General features: G+C 36.1%; 1 protein-coding gene across 1 annotated transcript in view; it reads right to left on the bottom strand.

Annotated features, from left to right (window-relative positions):
* LOC106462914 (leucine-rich repeat serine/threonine-protein kinase 1-like) overlaps positions 1-18,472 on the bottom strand; it is a 257,033-nt gene that overhangs the window by 193,329 nt on the left and 45,232 nt on the right. Inside the window, exon 5 of the mRNA XM_022390319.1 lies at positions 7,655-7,820. Within this exon, the coding sequence (XP_022246027.1) occupies positions 7,655-7,820 (166 nt within the window). The remainder of the gene's footprint in view (positions 1-7,654; positions 7,821-18,472) is intronic.

Here is an 18,472-nt window from a genome sequence, read left to right as displayed (position 1 = left end):
TATATATATATATATATATATATATATATATATATATATAATGTATAATAATTGAAATGTGACTGTATTTTACAAAATACTTGCCAACTAAAATACAGCCAAAACAAGTTACTTTGTACAGACCAAAGGTCACCTGCATGTTATTTGATATGGTAACACGAGTGCATGTGAGTAATGTCGTTGTAATTTCTGTATTGTTAGCCAGGCATGGGTGAAAGGTCAATAAAGGTCAATGTATAATCTTATGAGATTTAAGCTATTTCGTCTAAACATTTATGTTTTTGTGTTATAATTTGTGTTTATTCTAGAATGAAAGATGCATAATTTATGTTTATTTCCTAATTATTTATGATGGTTGGGAGATCGGTCAAATTTATTGATCCCACAACCAGAGATTATTTACTGAAAATAACAGATAAAATATTAAGTTGTTTCTTAAGAAATGTTTGATAACCATTTGGAAATTATAAAAATTTTGCATGTGAAATTTCAAAATTTTCTGATACATAAAAGTGTTTTTAATCTTAAAATGAATATTACTTTGCATGATAGACAGGCAACATGCAAAAAGAAAAAAAAGACATGAGAAAAACATTGCTTTACAAACCTTAAGACTTAATAAAAAAAATTGATATTCTGCATATGGAAGCATTGTAATGTTTACTGATAATCTGCCAAAATTCATGAATATTTGCTCACTAATTTAAATGTTATAGCATGAAAACTATAACAACTACAAAATGGTTAAGAGGTCGGTCCCAGGGACCGAGCCTGGGCTGAAAGAGTTAAAAGCTGAATTGATAACAGAGCAAGAAGTCAATTGTTGGTATAAAAATGGAAGTCAATGTTAAGTGAATAAAGATGGCTGCTAATAAGGTCTTGAATACTTAATAGAAAACATAAGGAGCTGAATCCAGGCCAAACAGACGGGCAAAGGGCAGTGAGCTGATAAACTATCTCTTCATGGCAAAAACATAGAAAATAGCCAGATGGCAGATGAATCCATACAGAAAGATGAGTATTTGATCTGCATGTGTCATCCAATGTCTGCAAAGAAAATTTTGTAAAATTAAAATATTTTCCATTCTAAAATGGTGGATCTCCAAGAAATGGTTGATAAGACAGATTTATCTCATGTCTCCAATCTCCTGCTTTCCTTGGAACTACAAAAAAATGGAAGTAAAAACCTGGAGGTACTTCATGAATAATTTCAACAGTTCATTTTTGTACAAGATTCAAAACTTTTTGATCCAAAATTTGTATGCAAACTGAACCAGATGGAAGTAGCAAAGATACCAGGTGAGAAAAAAGAGGGAGACAAATTAAAATGAAAGACTAAACTGAAGAATCTGTTATACTCAAATATCCTAAAGCAAAGAGTCCCACAGGTGCACAAAGAGATCTATACAATCCCACATCAGTCTGGAAGGAGAGTACATCCTGAAATAAAAGACATTCATTGGGTGGTTTGAGTAGAACTACTATGCTTAGCAAATGAATTGTGATAAAAGGAAGGAGCAGAAGCAGAAGACATTAAAGACTAAGATGCAGAAAAAGAAGATAAGGTGGGGGGACATATCCCAAAGATGGTGAAGACTAGAAAAAAACACAAGAGGTTATAACTCGAATGAGCTCCTCCTGCTGTATCCCTCCTGATAATAAAACTAAATCAGGTGATATTTCTGTATAAACAGAATAATGTAAGAAGAAAGTCTTTTGAGGTCTGCTGAAACACTGGGGGAGGGAAGGGGAGGGACCTCCTAAAGTTAACATATTTCTTTCCAAAGATGAATTTCTGATAGGTACCTCTTCACACAGAATAGTTTGATCACTCATGCATCTATGAGATTTGTATGCCACTAGCCTTAAGCTAACTCAAACCTCAAAATCATGTGTTTAATGTGAACTCTGTTAGTGCATAATGACATCACATACAATAATATCCTTAATAGCAGGATAAAACAACCTCCTTACATAGTTACTCCCCCTAAGTATATCTGCTTGAAATAATTTCTTTTTTTAGACGAGGCAAGAAGAAAATGCACTGGAAGTGAGGAGGACAGATTGGAAGAGGTATATCTCAGAAATACATTTCAAAGTAAGGAAAATGTTAACTTCTGAGATGATACCTCATCTCTACACACAGAATAGCTAGAATCCAACACTGAAGTGGTGGATGGGCTAACACAAGCATTAAAACTAGATGAGCTCACTTTGAAAAATGCCTGAAAGGAAAGCCCATGGAACGTGACACCTGATGTCAAAGGCTCCATAGGACCAAACCTATGGAAGATTGCATCTCATCTCGACCAAAGTATACTTTTCACTTATAAGGAAGGCAAAAGAGCCCTAAGTGTTGCAGGGATGGGTAGAATTTTTTGCATGATGTACTAAGCACCTGCACACATGTAGTCAGCAGGCCAAGAAATGTAGTGTGGTTAATGTGTGATCAGACAGTACAGTGTGTCTAACCTCTACTCATCTGGACAGACAATGGTGACAAATCAATCCTATTGCAGGAGGAGGGCACAGTAGCTGTTTTAGGGGAGCCAACACTACACAGACAGTACTAGCACCACCCTATTTCTCCCCATATTGTGCTATACACAATAAGTAAGGTTGGTTTATTTATTTTTTGAACTTCACACAAAGCTACACAAGGGCTATCTGTGCTAACCATCCCTAATTTAGCAGTGAAAGACTTGAGGGAAAACAGCTAGTCATCACCACTCAACACCAACTCCTGAGCTACTCCTTTACCAACGAATAGTGGGATTGACTGTCACATTATAGGCACCCCCACGGCTGAAAGGGTGAGCATGTTTGGTGAGATGGGGATTCGATTCCATGACCCGTAGATTGAGAGTCGAGCACCTTAACCACCTGGCCAATCAGTAAGGAACTCTCCAAGTACTGCCACTCTCATTGGCTAGGAACTGGTAAGTGGTAAAAGTTTCCTACCTCCATTTGAAAAATAAGGTGAGAATTCCCACTGAAGAGACCCCGAGCTCTATCAGACAACTGTCAGAAAAGTCTGTTACTGGAAATTGTACAATAGGTAACCGTAAAACCCTATTTTTAAAAGCCAGCAAGCACAAGCCAGAGAAGTGAGCAGTCATTTCCTTAGTTCTGGCTTTTTTAATGATAGTTCATGGAATGGTATGGTCTGTATCAGATAATGAGTAAGTTTAATCTAACAAGGATAACTTCTAGTGGTTTTGTGGAACACCTCAACTTAACAGTAGGCACTGGATGAGGTAGGACTGATGGGTTGAGCACTTTTTTTTGTTATCCCTGGCCTGATATAGATTTTGGGAAATAAACATACCCTGGGAAACAACACAGCAATCTGGTGGAATTTTGTAAGACAGAAGTGGGTGATAAAAAAAGCAAGTGTATTTACCCTTCTCAAAGATGGTGTGTAGATTAAAGACAGGTGATTGGAGGAAGGCAAAATCCTGTAGGAGAAGATATAGCCAGATGATAAAGACAACTGTATGTGGATTCATTCACATATCAGCCTGAAGGATCTCATACAAGAGTTAGCAAAAATGAGAGAAAATAGAAGGAAACAGTTGATGAATCTGATGTGATGAAATGTGAAAAAAGCCTGGAGGAGATATAGAAGAGAGGGAGATAGGAGAGAAAGAATGATCACCTTCCTGAGTACTCAAGATCTTGGGAAGAAAAGCCTGGTCTGGGTAGATGAGTACATAAGTACAGTGAAAGAGAGTGCAGGACGCATCATTGGCATATACATTTGAACAGCGGGGACCATGAGTGAGAAGAAAGTATGTTTTCAGGGAAAGATGATATAAAGAAAAAGAAGCCAACAGCTCAAATAGAGCACATGTGATAGCATGTAAAACCACATTAAGGTTCCACTCAGATATGGGGGTTGGTGAAAAAAAGGAAGGACCAGAACAAAGTGGACAGGACAGGGGAAGGAAATACCTGGTAGTAATGAGAAAGGCTAAATATAGTTGACTAAGTCACCTAATATCCAGCTATAGTGGAGACCAACTATACATGGTCAAACAACCATGTGAAAAAGGATGATAGGTGGATCACAGTAGGATAGCCTGGAGGAAGTGAGTGGCAGGTGGACAATGTCAAAAGAAAGTGCATGAAACTAGAGATTCGATTCTGATAGACAAAACAAGGTGAATGTCTGAAGGATGGGGCAATCAGAATATGTAAAAAAAAGTGTCCAATACATCAACCTCGGCCATCCACAGACCAAGTGAAAAGAACCACTGTACAGAAGAGAAAACCTCCATCCAGAATTGTAGGACAACTTCAAACCAGTTAAGAGACAACAAGAGTAATTATTAGAGAGTAGATAAAGAAAAGGGACTGATGATGATTATGGAGATAAGAATGAGACAAGAAAACATTAGTTAGAAGAAAATATCAACCCCACAAGTCCCAATGGCAGAGGAACCAGTTAAGGAGAGATAGAGCAGTAGTAGTAGCACTGGCTAAAGTGGTAAAAAGGAGAGAACAAACCTCTCCACAAAACCCTTCCAGATCAAGATGTAATGCCTCAGAAATAAGGTGAAAGAACAAGAGGTAACATAAGAGGGTGATAAATAAAAGAGATGGAGGTATGAAAGCTGGGCACAAGAAATTGAAATAAGTTATCTGATTTGCCCCTTCATGCAGGCAAAAAAGATTTCAAACATTGGAAATCGAGGAAAGGAAATGAAGAATGGCTATAAGCCAGGACAAAAGAGTCGAGAAGGCATGTGAGTATGGGTGTGCTGTTGTTCAAGAAACAAGTCAGCAGGAACCCTAATATCAAGACAAAGGAGAGAAGATGAAGTAATCTTAAAAAATGGGTTTCTCGAGAAAAGAACAGAAGGAATCAAATGACAGTGGAGAAAAAGAAAAAAGAATATATCTGTGAAATCATGTCAAGAGATTATAAGGTTGAGAATTTTCTTCCACATATAAAGCAGTACCTAGAGCAAACCCTAGTGAGGGAAACAGACAGTCAAAATCATCACCATCTTAGTCATGTTCTATCTGAGAAGTAATGCTAATCAAATAGAGGAGAACTAGTGAGAAAACCCACAACACACCAAACAATGGCTGTCACATGCTCCACAGACAATGAACCTCCAGTAGTCACAGATCTTGTGTTAGTAGCATTGTTACCACCACACGACAAAATAGAGGTTACCCTCACTTGAAAATTCATAATGGATAAGCAAGAAAAACAATTTTTTTTTCAGTAATGAAAGAAGCCAGTTAAAGCTGGATGAAATTTTTAAGTCACATTAACTACTGCAAATCTTACTTATTGGTGGAGAGATATCATCACATGATGACATCATATGCATTAGTGGAGTTCACATTAAAATTCATAATGGATAAGCAAGAAAAACAATTTTTTTTTTTCAGTAATGAAAGAAGCCAGTTAAAGCTGGATGAAATTTTTAAGTTACATTAACTACTGCAAATCTTACTTATTGGTGGAGAGATATCATCACATGATGACATCATATGCATTAGTGGAGTTCACATTAAACATTTGATTTTTATGAAGGAGTTCACTCAAAGCTAGTGGCATGCAAGCCTCATAAGCAGATCTATGAGGGATCTAGCTATTCTGTATGTAGATGTGAGATACCGTCTCAGAAACAGCACAACTAAGCAAGATATACTAAATCAGTGGAGACCAAAAAGTTGAAAATTGGATCTAATTGAATGAATTGTGTGAACAAGGGTACATGATAACCAACACTTGCTCTGAAAAAAGTCTCAGAAGGAATCAAATCCTAGTATGCAGAGAAGAAAATTGAAGAGAAGACAGAGATGACCATATGGAATATCCCCACAAAAAACTGTCTGGGCATCCAGAACTTCTGAAGAAGATTTTGTTGTAGAAGATGTCCTATAGAAAAGCTAGCTGCAAGATGAATGTGAAAAATGTTAGCATTCTGCTACTTTCTGAATGCATAAAATAAATATCATGAGGTGGAAGATACAAAGATTCAAGTACAAAATAATCTAACTTTATACTAGCACAATCAGGCATTTGAGAAAATGGTTCAATATTTAAAATAACACATGCACGAGACAAAAAGATAAGGTCCAGCAGAAGTTTCCTCAAGACTAAGACTAACACAAACTCTGCTCCTCAGTTAAAAAAGTGAAAAAGCTTGGGCAAAAGAAAAAGCTTGTTTATCAATATGAGAAAAAGACAGAGGTACTACAAACTGAATGTCCACATGATTAAGAATTTATACTATGAAACCAGTCTTAATGGCCCAAATACGCTGATCAATGAGAACTTACAATGTAGCTATGGAATCTTCCTGCAAGTGAGAAAATGATTCAATATGTAAAATGGACTGTAAATGTGTGAAAACAGACTCCAAACAAAAGTTTTAACATCAGGTTTAACAATGGTTTCAAAAGACTTATGTGTTTCCATTGGCATTTGCTCTGTAAGTCATGTGAAATTTGGAAGTTTGATTGTTAGTTTTCAGGCAAAGCTACTTGAATGAAACCTGTGATAGCCATACCTAATTTTGAAGTGAAAGATTGGAAGGAAAGTGGTTAGTCAACACCAATCACTACCAACTTTTGAGATACACTTGATCAAATGAACAGAGAGAGACTGAATGGCACATAATAATGTCCCCATGACTGGAAAGTATGTATGGTGATGAGTTTGAGTGCCCTAACCACCAGGACCGTCAGACCAGAAGGTAAGAGAGTAAAGAACTTTGAATAATGTGGCACATTTAAAGCATTGCATAAAGGGAAATCAGAACCAAACATCACGTGGCTGTTGATAGAGCAATAATGACCCTTAAAGAAAGATTTACAATAAGACTATCTGGCTTGAAACACAGTAATCAATTTTTATGCCAAGATAAATGGGTATTACCTCCAAAGACTCCAAGAATATTATTTTAATGTTTAAATTAAATATTAATATTTTCAATAATATTCATATTCCAAATTTTAATCATGCCATTCAAAAACATTTTAGAACATAAAAAATGTTCTAGCCTTAGAGATACTTAACTACCTTGTAAAAGTTAAAATAGCTCAACATCTAAATTAATTATATCCCTATACAAGCATTTTAGCTTGCATAATGATATAATTTTAGTAATAAAAAAGTAAAATTTTTAAAAGTAAGATAGAAGTTTATAAGTTACAATTTGGAATAATCAGTGACAAAAACAACTCTATATATGGAATTATGTCTTAACTTGCTTACTTTTATACTAGTCATTGCACTTTATAACTTAGAAGACAGAAAATGTAGTAATAAAGCTGGCACGTGGTACATCTAACAGCAACAGGGTAGTTACCCATACAAAAATCAAATGATAGGACTTTATTTTATCAAATCTGATTTAGAAAGTAATAACCCAAACCAGGACAAAATGGTTTTATTTAAATGTGTGTGCTTTTGGCATCAGCACTCCTATTACCTTTATGCTTCTATTTTACGTTCATAGAATGTAAATACATGGAAAAATAGCCTACATGCTTTTATTTCAAATAATATACTCTGACTTAAATATTTCCTTCTCAATCAATCTTATATGATTATAGTTCTGTATGTAAACCATGCTGTGTAGAAAGTTAAACTTATAAACCCGGTACAAATATTCTTATTTAAACTTACCTGCTTCTGACTTTAGCACTTCCATCACCTCATGATTTTCATTCTTTTCTGCTAAATCCATGGCAGTTAATCCTCCACTATCTTTAGCTACCAAATCAGCTTGGTATTCCATTAACAGCTTAACTATAGAAATATGACCATTTTCTGCTGCTACATGCAAGGGAGTCTGATAAAATTAAATAACTCAATTATAAACAACAACACACACAATCTAACACAAAACATAAAATGCACTAAGTAATGATAAGATCATAGACTATAATGCTTGATAATGTATAACTACAATAACCCTACAGGAACAGGAAGAAAGATTGAAATACAGTAACCTAGGTCAATTTTCATAGATGATAAATGAATACTCTAACAATATTAAAGACTTGCTTTTTTGTTGCAGATAACTTTATGATTATGCCTAGTGTTTAACTGCAATTTATACACACTAATAGATATATTTGAAATAATTAATGCTGAAAATAGGTTTTATTCACTAAATTACTACGTTTTTTTAGGGGGGGGTATTTTATTCTATTATTATTTAATATATGAAACGTTTTCTATTTTGTTATTTTAAACAAAATTATGAAGTTAAAAATAACTACATTTTTTAAGTAAATCATCTAGAGCTGGGTGATTAGTAAAATTTTCTAATCAATTAGTTAGGCTCAATAAAGTTTTACATTCAATTTACTGATTATTCTCATGAGATTAAACTTCCTATTTTTAGCTAGTTTTGATTTTTTACGTGTATTTACTGAAGAAAGTAATAATCCAGAGTTAATATATACTGTTAAAACCACTTTAATTATTCTAGTATGATTTGAAAAATCTAAATCTTGCTCTTATTCAATCATATTTAAACAAACTTTGTAGCTGTTTCCAAAGCTGTGTTTCATTAGAAAATGGTCAAAACATTTGATGTGACATCATAAAGGGATGACAACAAAGCCTGTACAAAAACTAAGCAGAAAAAGACAAGGGAAATGATTGAAAATCATGAAATGAATAAAAAATCTAAATGGATGATACTTTCTTAGCAAAAACAAGGCTATTCTTTGGAAAGGGTGGAAAGTTTTTTTTTTAAATAAACAAGTGTATTGTTTATTTTATCTTGAAGTTATTTCGCAATGTGCACTAAATGTTAGAAAATGGCAAAACGTTGATTCTAAAACATGTCCGAGTATAAATTGCTGTAATAATCAAAATTAACATTAAAATCAATTTGATACAAATAATGGTAAAAAATATGAAATTCCAGAGGAAACATATTTTCAGGAACAGTAATTTCAGGTAAAGTTACTTTTTCTAATACTAAACTGTTTTACATAAAAATGTTTTGTTATAAACTATATTTTTAATGTAATTTGTTTGTTTGCTAGAGGGAGCTTTGGGTCATAATGATGATGATGTCAAGGTCAAAAGGTTTAATGACATAGAAATGAAATACCTGGAAGTTTCTAGAAGATTTGATGCCACGTTTTCTGTTATATTCTAAGTTAGATTATAAGTATGGGTAAGCCAGTCAATAAGCAAAAGTAAGTAAGCTCGCAGAATGAATCAGTCAGTATGTTTACATATTTGTGTTAGCAACAGCGCATGTTAAAATAAAAAATAAATCTAATTGTAGACAAGATGAATAATGCTACTGGAGATGTACAATGAGATTGAAGAAGAACAAAAGGACATCAATGAAGTTGAAAATGAAGTACAAAAGACATGAATGAAGTTTGTTTGTTTTAGAGTTAAGCCACAGGTGAATTTCCTGGGACACATAGTTGGCACACAAGGAATGTATACAGATTCATTGAAGATTGACTTACTCCAGAATTAGCCAGCAGCAAAGAACTTGCATGATGTAAGAGGATTTCTTGAATTGTACTCTTACTATCCTCATTTTTGTAAAATCTTTCTTTGGCATAGTTTGTCCTCTACAAAAATTACTTTAGAAGCCAAATAAATTTTGTTGGACTGCTGATTGTGAACACATTTAACAAACTGAAGGAGGAACTGACAACTATTCTAGTATTGACATACCCAACACCAGAAGGTCCACTCATTTTAGATACAGCTGCCAGTGATTTTGGCAGTGGAATCTGGTTTGTCACAAGTACAACCTGGAAAAAAGAACTATATCAAGGCAATGAATGCTGCAGGGAGGAGGTATTGTACAACTCAAGAGGAACTACTATGAGTTGTTTAAGCCCTGTATCAATGAAAATTTACATTCTGGATAGATCATGCAGAATTGAAAAGGCTGGTGAATTTCCATAATCTAGAAAGACAAATAGCAAGGTGGTTCTAAAACTTCAGGAGTACAACTTTTAACATCCCATATCACTCTGGACAGAATCATGGAAATATTTACACATTATTTCAACAACCAGCACAGAGGAATCCCATATGCTTATAAGAAGGCTTACTATGTCAGAAATAGGAAAATACCAGTGGAAAGAAGCCACAACTACAGCTGGTACTTTCCCAGTCTCTACATTCTGAAGAACTTTGTCATCTATAGAACCTTCCAACAGCTGAACACTTGGGTATTAAGAAGAAACTAGAGCAAGTAAGAGAATGCTTCTGTTGGATGCTGCAAGTCTGTGCAGAATTTATATAAAACATATAAGCTCTGCTGTGAGTGAAAAGGTTCATGATAGAAATAGTACATGCAACTACACTAGTATTTTGTTTGTGCACCACTCAACAGAAATTTGTTGTTGCTGATGTGCTTAGTTCTCTGCACAGAGTAAGACTGGGAATAGAAACATTATGGGTTGTGACAGACCATTTCAAAACATTGGCCTGAAACAGAAACCAAGAAGTAGAAACTCTTGCAAAAAAATTACTGACAAATTTGTCTCAAGATTTAGTGTGTCTATGGAACTTCACTCAGTTCAGAAATGGAACTCTGAATTAGACTAGTCAGTGGTAATTTGTCAGATTCTTGGGATTAAACCAATCAGGATAATAGCCCCACATCCACCTTCTGACAGCATGGTGAAGAGATACAAAAACACACTTCTAAGTCACTTAGCCATGTATGCGGATGAACATCAAAAAGCATGGACTCCTCCCCTGTTGCTGATGGGTTATAGTACACCAGTATATGAAGCTAAAAGCAACACACCATAATCATTTATGTTCAGGACAGAACTTATAGTGTCATTGGATTTTCTATTCTGGTCCAGAGAATGGTCATTTAGAAGTCTTCATAGAATATATAGAACAAATAAGGAACACCATCAATATCATACATGACTTTACCTGAGAAAATCTTAAATAAACTAGCATAATTTTAATTAACTCTCTTACAACAAAGTCAGTCGATTTGACAAACCTTGTAATCTTTTATTCTTGTTATAGTTTCTATACTATAACTTTTAATACATTGTTTATCTTAACAAAATTTGGCAAATTGAAGTAATAAAAAAAAAAATACAGATTTTTTAATGAAGTATTTTTATCGAGATTTTTTCATGAATATAGATAGTAGTTCTATATATATATATTTGTCCGAGTGCTAAGTGATTTCCACATTAAGAAAAAAAAATACTTTTCTTTGTCTCTAAAATTTCAAATTTTATTTATGCAATTTCTAAAACATCCTAAATAAATTTCAAACGTTAACATTTTCTTACACTGAAAATGTATTTTTGATAGGTACTTACCTCCCTCACACAAAGCTATCTCAATCTTCTTTCTGCCCCTAAACATAGCTAAAAACAATTAAGGCTCACTGCACCTGTCTGTATACCCCACAAATTTCACACCACTTTCGAACATGTATATAGCATGTGACCACCCTCCACCAATAGTACTGTGCTAACTACCTCTGATTTTCCTGTTTCTCACTTTCGAGAATTGGCAGGATCTAACATGAATAACATTGGCAGTGGGGAGAAAGGGTGGGAAATGTGTGAACAGAGGTAAGCACCTGTCCAAAATACATTTCCAATGTAAAAAAAAATTTTAATTCTGATACAATCTTTCCTCCTCTCACACAAACCTAGAATCTCACACTAAAAATTCTTTTACAGGCTACAGAGGTTTTAAGAAGGAAGGAAAAGTCTGGATATCAGACAACATTAGAGAGATGTTAGAGGATTCTGTTATCATTAATGGCATAAATATCTGATCAATGACATCCACTAGCTAGTAGGAAAAGAAAAAATGAAATATACCACACACATGATTAATCAGCTGTAAAAAAAAAGGTATGGAAGGTGAGATTTCCTGTAAAGGTGCAGTGTGTAACATTTCAAAATAAGAAGGTGCCAGAAAAAGTGAAACCAATTTTCTTCTCCTTGATTGTATCCATCCTCAGAGACATTGTCAGGTTGAAACTGAAAAGAAATTGTCTGCCAAATTTAGCTCCCTGCAAATTAAGGCCTGTACCTCCTCAACATATAAAAACAAACATGATGCAGGGTAGTTATAACAGAAGCTTTGTCTATCGTATTGAGAACTTGCATTGTTGATACATTGAGTCACAAATTCTAAGTTACCGTATAATCGGTAACAATAAACAAACAAAAATTTCAATGAAACAATTGAATGCAAATATGGTGAAAATAAATTGTTGAGAAAATATTAAAATGTCAACGAAGAACATGTGAAAAAAACAAGTCTTAACGATACTCTTCCTATCAAGAAAGTGAAGATTCAACTGGAAAATCAGAGGAACTACCTCCACCAAAGTAGGTAGCACAATACTACTGATGGAGGGTGGGTCACATTCCATATACATCTTCAAAAGAGGCATGAAATTTGTAGGGTATACAGACTGGTGAACTAAGAGTTAAGAGTTTTAGTAATGCTGACGGGGTAAGACCGTGCAAGTTTTTCTCCATTAAAACTTTATATTTTATCTGTAATTTTCTCTACCTTAACATTATACAAGATTGTTCAATTTGACAGACTTAGCAACCACCAATAAAAGATCAAAATAAATCTAAATCACCCATTTTTTTCTTGAAGGACTTCAAATTGTAATATGAAACTACATTTGTTTATCCTAAATAGCTTTACACTCATAAGAGTATACATCTATTTATACTTCATTTTATTGTTTTACTGCCCTTTAAGCCCTCTCAAACTACTATTCGTGCCATTGGCAAACATGTAGCTCACATGACGCTATAAAATTACATTACAAATGAGCTACACACGAGTGTACCTTGTGAAAAACTTTTTTTATATTATCATTTATTTCACCTAATCTCATCTTAACTAACATAAAAAGTTTCCTCTTTTTTACATTTTAGTTACTTTTATAATAATGAATAATGAATACACATGAAAAACAAGAAATAAAGTACTTACCTGGGACTTTCTTTTTTTTTGCCATCAACTGTCAATGACACTTAACCCTACTATTTTCAACTAATGGTGGTACTGCACTAAATATTTGTTTATTAAATTAAATAATGCATCAAAGAGCACAGAATAATAACATGCAAAAAATAGACAAGATTCCATAACCATCACAATTTATCTGGTTTTCTATGCAACAAGAGCCGTTAAAATTTCATCTAAGCGCGTAAATGCATTTTCCACCAGGATTTTAATCTTTGCCCATCTATGCATTGGTCTGATTTTTCCTCATTTGCTCCAGTCTTCTGTACCCAACTCAATTGCCCTTGGTGATATTTGTCTCATGATACTCTCCACCTATGTCAATGAGCTCTCTATCCTGTTACTGTATATAAGCACCTCAATCAGATCATTTTATCACTTTTTCAAGACTAGCACCATCCAAATCACTAACACAGGCTCTTAGTGGGAAGGAAGGAAGGGTAGAAGAGTGTCATAAGAGATAAGTATTATGGGAAATACATTTTCAATTTAGGAAAATGTTAACTTCCAAAACATACTTACCATCCACTGACACTTATAGCTAGAATCCCACATTGAAAAGGAGGAGGATGGGCCAGAAAGCATCTGCATAGATAAAGGTGTACCAAGATAAGAGTGGTACCCAAGTGGGGAAACTGTACTACATCCAGAACAGGTATGCTTTTCAGCCGGAACATAATTCCTGAATCAAGGGTGGAAATTGTACATGAGTGCTTATTTCTATATGCCAACCCCAACTAGATAGCTGAGGTTCCACAACTCAGGATTGGAATCAAGGGGTCTTGGTTCCTATATCCCATGTTGTTGGCTAGGGCAACTGGACCTCAACATTACATAGATAGATTGATGATTGAATCACAGTCTGTAGCCATAGAGTGATGAGTTCCAAATCACTGAAATCCCAATGAGAAAGTAAGCAACACCAAAGCTGACAAAGCTTCTCTTCCACCTGAAGAAGTCCAAAAGGAATGACAGAATCATGTGTGCTGTACTCAACCAAAGGAACAGAACTCATCCAGTCTGGAATTATGAACATTCATCCTCACTGCCCAACCAGAATAATGGAGAGGACGTGGAACACTGTGCTCAACAAAGGACCCAAAATGGGACCATTCCACATTTGGAATTATGAGGAGATATGGGACCTCCTTCCATGAACAATATACTAAAATGATATTGATCAAAAAGAAGGGCCATGCACACCCCAACCAGATAGCTTAGCATCAAATCTGAACTGGTATTACAAGTAGGCTCCTACCGACATCTGGGAAACACATCCAGGGATGGGGTAAAAAGGCCCCAAATTCAACTTCTTCTGCAATAGTGGGGGAAATCACTCAAACACAGGAGGAAAAGCCTAGCGACTGGAAACTGGATGTGGTAAGGACTCCTTAGCTCCACTAGAAGAATCTGGGAGGTAAGGCATGTTGGAGAGTCCTGAGGAACAGTGCTCTGGAAACAGTGCAATAGGTGAACCAAGTTCCCTAAATTTCGAAAAGCAAGCCAACTATATTTTATTCAATTCAATGATCAGCAAGGACATGCAGGATCCCTTTTAGCTTTACTCATGATAGTCTTTGAGTGGTTGTCCAGTAAAATATGGTAATACTATCTGGTGAGCTCCTAGATGGTCTTATGAAATTTCATTTCTGCAACTGGTAGTACGTATACTTAAGTTGGTTGCTAGTGAGGCATTCTGGACAACACTCACCACAGAGAGAGATCCAGTGAAAGAAAAAGGAGGTAAAGAACCTCAAAATAAAAGAGACAAGGAGAGGAGAAGAAAAATTATTCACCCCTTCATATAGTCTAGCAGATGTGGTCAAAATGGCCATGGGGGGGGGGTGAGTCAAAACTGCCAGATTGTGTAAATAATGTGAGAGAAAAGTATTGGGAGAAGCCCTCATACCAGCCCACACAATGTCTTCTAGTGGGCAATTCATAGCTAAACACATAGAAATGAGATGAATCTGATGAGATGTGACTTGCAGAAGTTTCTGATGATTGTAAAGAAAGTCCAGATTAAGCAATATGGATCAACTTTTGAAGCCACCTCATCAAAGGAATCATGGATAAATCTCAGGAACCTGAAGGATCCCAATGAATAAAGAGTCTATTTCTAGCACCTCAAAGAAAGTTAGTTTGAGCCACATAACATCTCAGGGCTCTGACATGACATAACAAATGATCTGGATCCAATTGGTCGTAGAGATGAAAAATAGCTGGCAATTGAATTGGGGAGATGAATGTATCCCCTACCCTGGCTGCTAAAGTCTTAGGAAGAAAGGATCTATCAGTGTATAGCAGGACAAAAGAAGAGTGATAAAGAGTACTGTACACATCTGTTGCAAACAACTCCAAGGGAAAGGTGATATACATGGTACATGGGGCTAAAGGATTGAATAGATGTCAAGACAAAGCATGTAATACCACCTTAATATCCCAGTTGGGTAATTGAAAAGGTTGTTTGGGACAAATGACCAAATGATTTGAGAAGAACACATACCACTGGGGATTTAAATATTTTCCAATGTTTAGAATATTGAAAAGTAGTAGATAAGGCTAGACCTTTGTTGAAAAGCCAGGCCAAAAAACGAGAAATGATGGTCAATTTTGGGTGAGGAGGGTTCAATTTCTTCTAGAGACACCATTGGTGATAAGTGTGCCATTTCCTTTCAAAAATGGCCATTGTGGGTCTACGGATAGATTGAAACAAAAACAAGGAAACTTTAGAAAATAAACTCCAATACCATGCAAAAGACTGCATAATTTCCATATATGAAGGTTTAGCTTGGAAATACTGGGTGTAGAATGTCAGATTGGGGTTGTCTCAATACAAACAGCTAAAGAGGAAGTGGCAGAGGAGGACACTACTGAAGATACCTTTGAAAAGAAACCATGGTTGGTCTGGCCAATCTCGAGCTACAAACAGCACTAAATAAGTAGTGGATTGAATCAGTCAGAACTCTGGGTAATAGACAAATTGGGGTAAAGGCATAGAGGTGCAATCCTGTCCAATCTTAACTGAATACATCTTTTGCCAAAGCCCAAGGATGAGGTACCGGGGCCCAAAACACCTGTAGTTGAGAGTTCCAATGAATGCATCCTGTACTGAGAGCAAATCCAATGGAAAGCCTTGCAATGGAGCATCCGTTCAGTCAAGAGAACTTGGTTGGGCAGAGACAGGTGATCTGCCAATAAAATCATCACCCTTGGAACATGGCAAGCCAGAAGGCTGATATGATGGGAGTGAGTCCAGTAGAGAATATCTAAATTTCGAAAATAAAGGTCACAAGAACGTGATCTCCCTTGACAGGAAACATAAGAGACCATTGTAGAATTGTCGGGATGAATAATAACGATTTTCCCCTTCAATAGATCAAGACCTTGAACCATTACCCATTGAACAGCATAAAGATTTAAAATACTGATGTGGAAGGAAAATTTGTCGTCCAACCATACAGCCTGGAATTCCTAACTGTCAATATATGCACCCCATCCATGAAGTGAAGCAACTATGAAGAGATGAATCTCAGGACGAGGGGGGGGAGAAATACTGATGGTAGTTTTGCTCCAATCCAACCACCACTCGAGATCTATGATGTTGCTCTTGATTATGGAGACTGAATTGCAGTGGATTGCAGTTCATGACCCAGTGGTTGTTCAGCAACCACTGAAAAGACCACGTGTGCTCATTCCAAAGGAATCAGAGATTCTGGGATGATCACAACCCCAAAAGAGAGAGAGATCCATCTGTCCAATAGGAGAAGGAGACATAAGAGCCTGCCCATCCCATAGCCTGGAGCCTGATAGGAGTCAGCTGAGTCCAGCTTAAAAATGTTTTCAAAAGACGTCCAGATGTACAATATATTGAGTTAGCAAGAGAATGGGTTTCTCTGTTTTGATAAGAAAGCCAGCCTTCGTGGCTTCTGAAATGAGAATCTTGGTGTGTTGTTCTGCCACATGATGAGATTGTGCCAGAAGTAGCCAGTCATCCATATAATGGTGTTTTCACAGGCCCAAAGCAAGAAGGTGATGAGAAAAAGCTTGTACAACTCTACAAAAAACATAAGGTGCAGAAGCTAGTCCAAAGGGCAGAACCCTGAACCTGACCCTTGTGCATAAAATGTATATTGCAGCGGGATGATTTCAGTATGGGAATGTGCATTGGTGACATCGAACTTGGTCATCCACAAACCTGGTGAAAAATACCAACGTAGAATGAGAAAGGACTCCACTGTGAACCTGAGAGAATCTAAGAATTGGTTGAGACAAGATAGATCGATGATCGGCGGTCAATCTCCCGTCTTCTTGGGCACAACAGATAAATGAGAATAGAATCCTGGAACAATGGGATCGACTTTCTCTACTGCCTCTTTGACCAATAACTCTCTGACTGACTTGGAATGAAGATCCACGCTCCACAGGTCTGTTGGGGGTGAAAATACTACTGGTTGTGAGTATAATGGAGGTGGAGAAGTGAATTGAATGACCAACCAGGACACCAGAACCTCAAGTACCCATGGATCTGTAGTGAAAGAATTCCAGGTGTCCAGAAAATGCTGTAACCTCGTTCCCACAGACTCAACCTGCATAAGATAGTCACCAATGCCATTGGCAATGGTCTGCCCAAGTGGAGGTGCCTCGAAGATAAGAATAGGATCTATTCTAAGCACCAATAGAATGAGTAGCAAAAGCCAGGGGTCGGGACATGTGATGAAAAGTCCCACCTTGACTTCGAGAAGGAGCAAAGAAAGTCTAGAGGCCAATGATGGCAAGAAAGAATGCAAATCTGCAAAGGACCCAATTCATCCTCAAATGTATGTGGGGAATGCTGATAGTTTTCCAACAAAATTTTGAGGGTACATAAATATCTACCAGAATAGAAGGCACATTGACGTAGGTGCAGAATATATCACCAAGGTACAAATGAGTGGGGAATAAAAGACTGGAACAAGCAAGAAAAAATTAGACCAATGCTTAGATGGGCAAAATTTGAAACCCTGGTGGTCGGGTAATAGCTGTAATTGTTGGCGTGTGGTAAGTATGTCTTGGAACTGACAATTCTCTTTGCAGAAAAAAAAAACATAAAATAATACAATATTACTTGATAGATGAAAACCTTGGCTTTTTAGTGGTTATAAATAATAAAGTATTCAACAGCAGAAAGAACTATTGGCAATTTCTAAAAGAGAGGATGTGACAGATGGGCATGACAAGAGAGGTCTGGTTGTCTATTTCATGGCTCTGTAACTGAATAATATTGAAGGCCATAAAAATTATTGTTTGTCTGTGCAATAGCAATTTTATAGCGAGTAATTTACATTTAATTTCGTTGTTACTGGAGTGGTGGTGGATAAAATAGAGAAGATACCTAGAGAAAGGTGTCACTTGTGTCACACTCGGGAAATTCAGGATATTTTTAAATATTGCCTTATAAAAGTAAGAACTTAAAACTTGTATACTATT

Source organism: Limulus polyphemus, unplaced genomic scaffold, assembly GCF_000517525.1.
Source record: "Limulus polyphemus unplaced genomic scaffold, Limulus_polyphemus-2.1.2 Scaffold1281, whole genome shotgun sequence".
NCBI lineage: Eukaryota > Metazoa > Arthropoda > Merostomata > Xiphosura > Limulidae > Limulus > Limulus polyphemus.
Note: the sequence above shows the minus strand (reverse complement) of the source record. Positions and strands in the feature narration are given on the sequence as shown.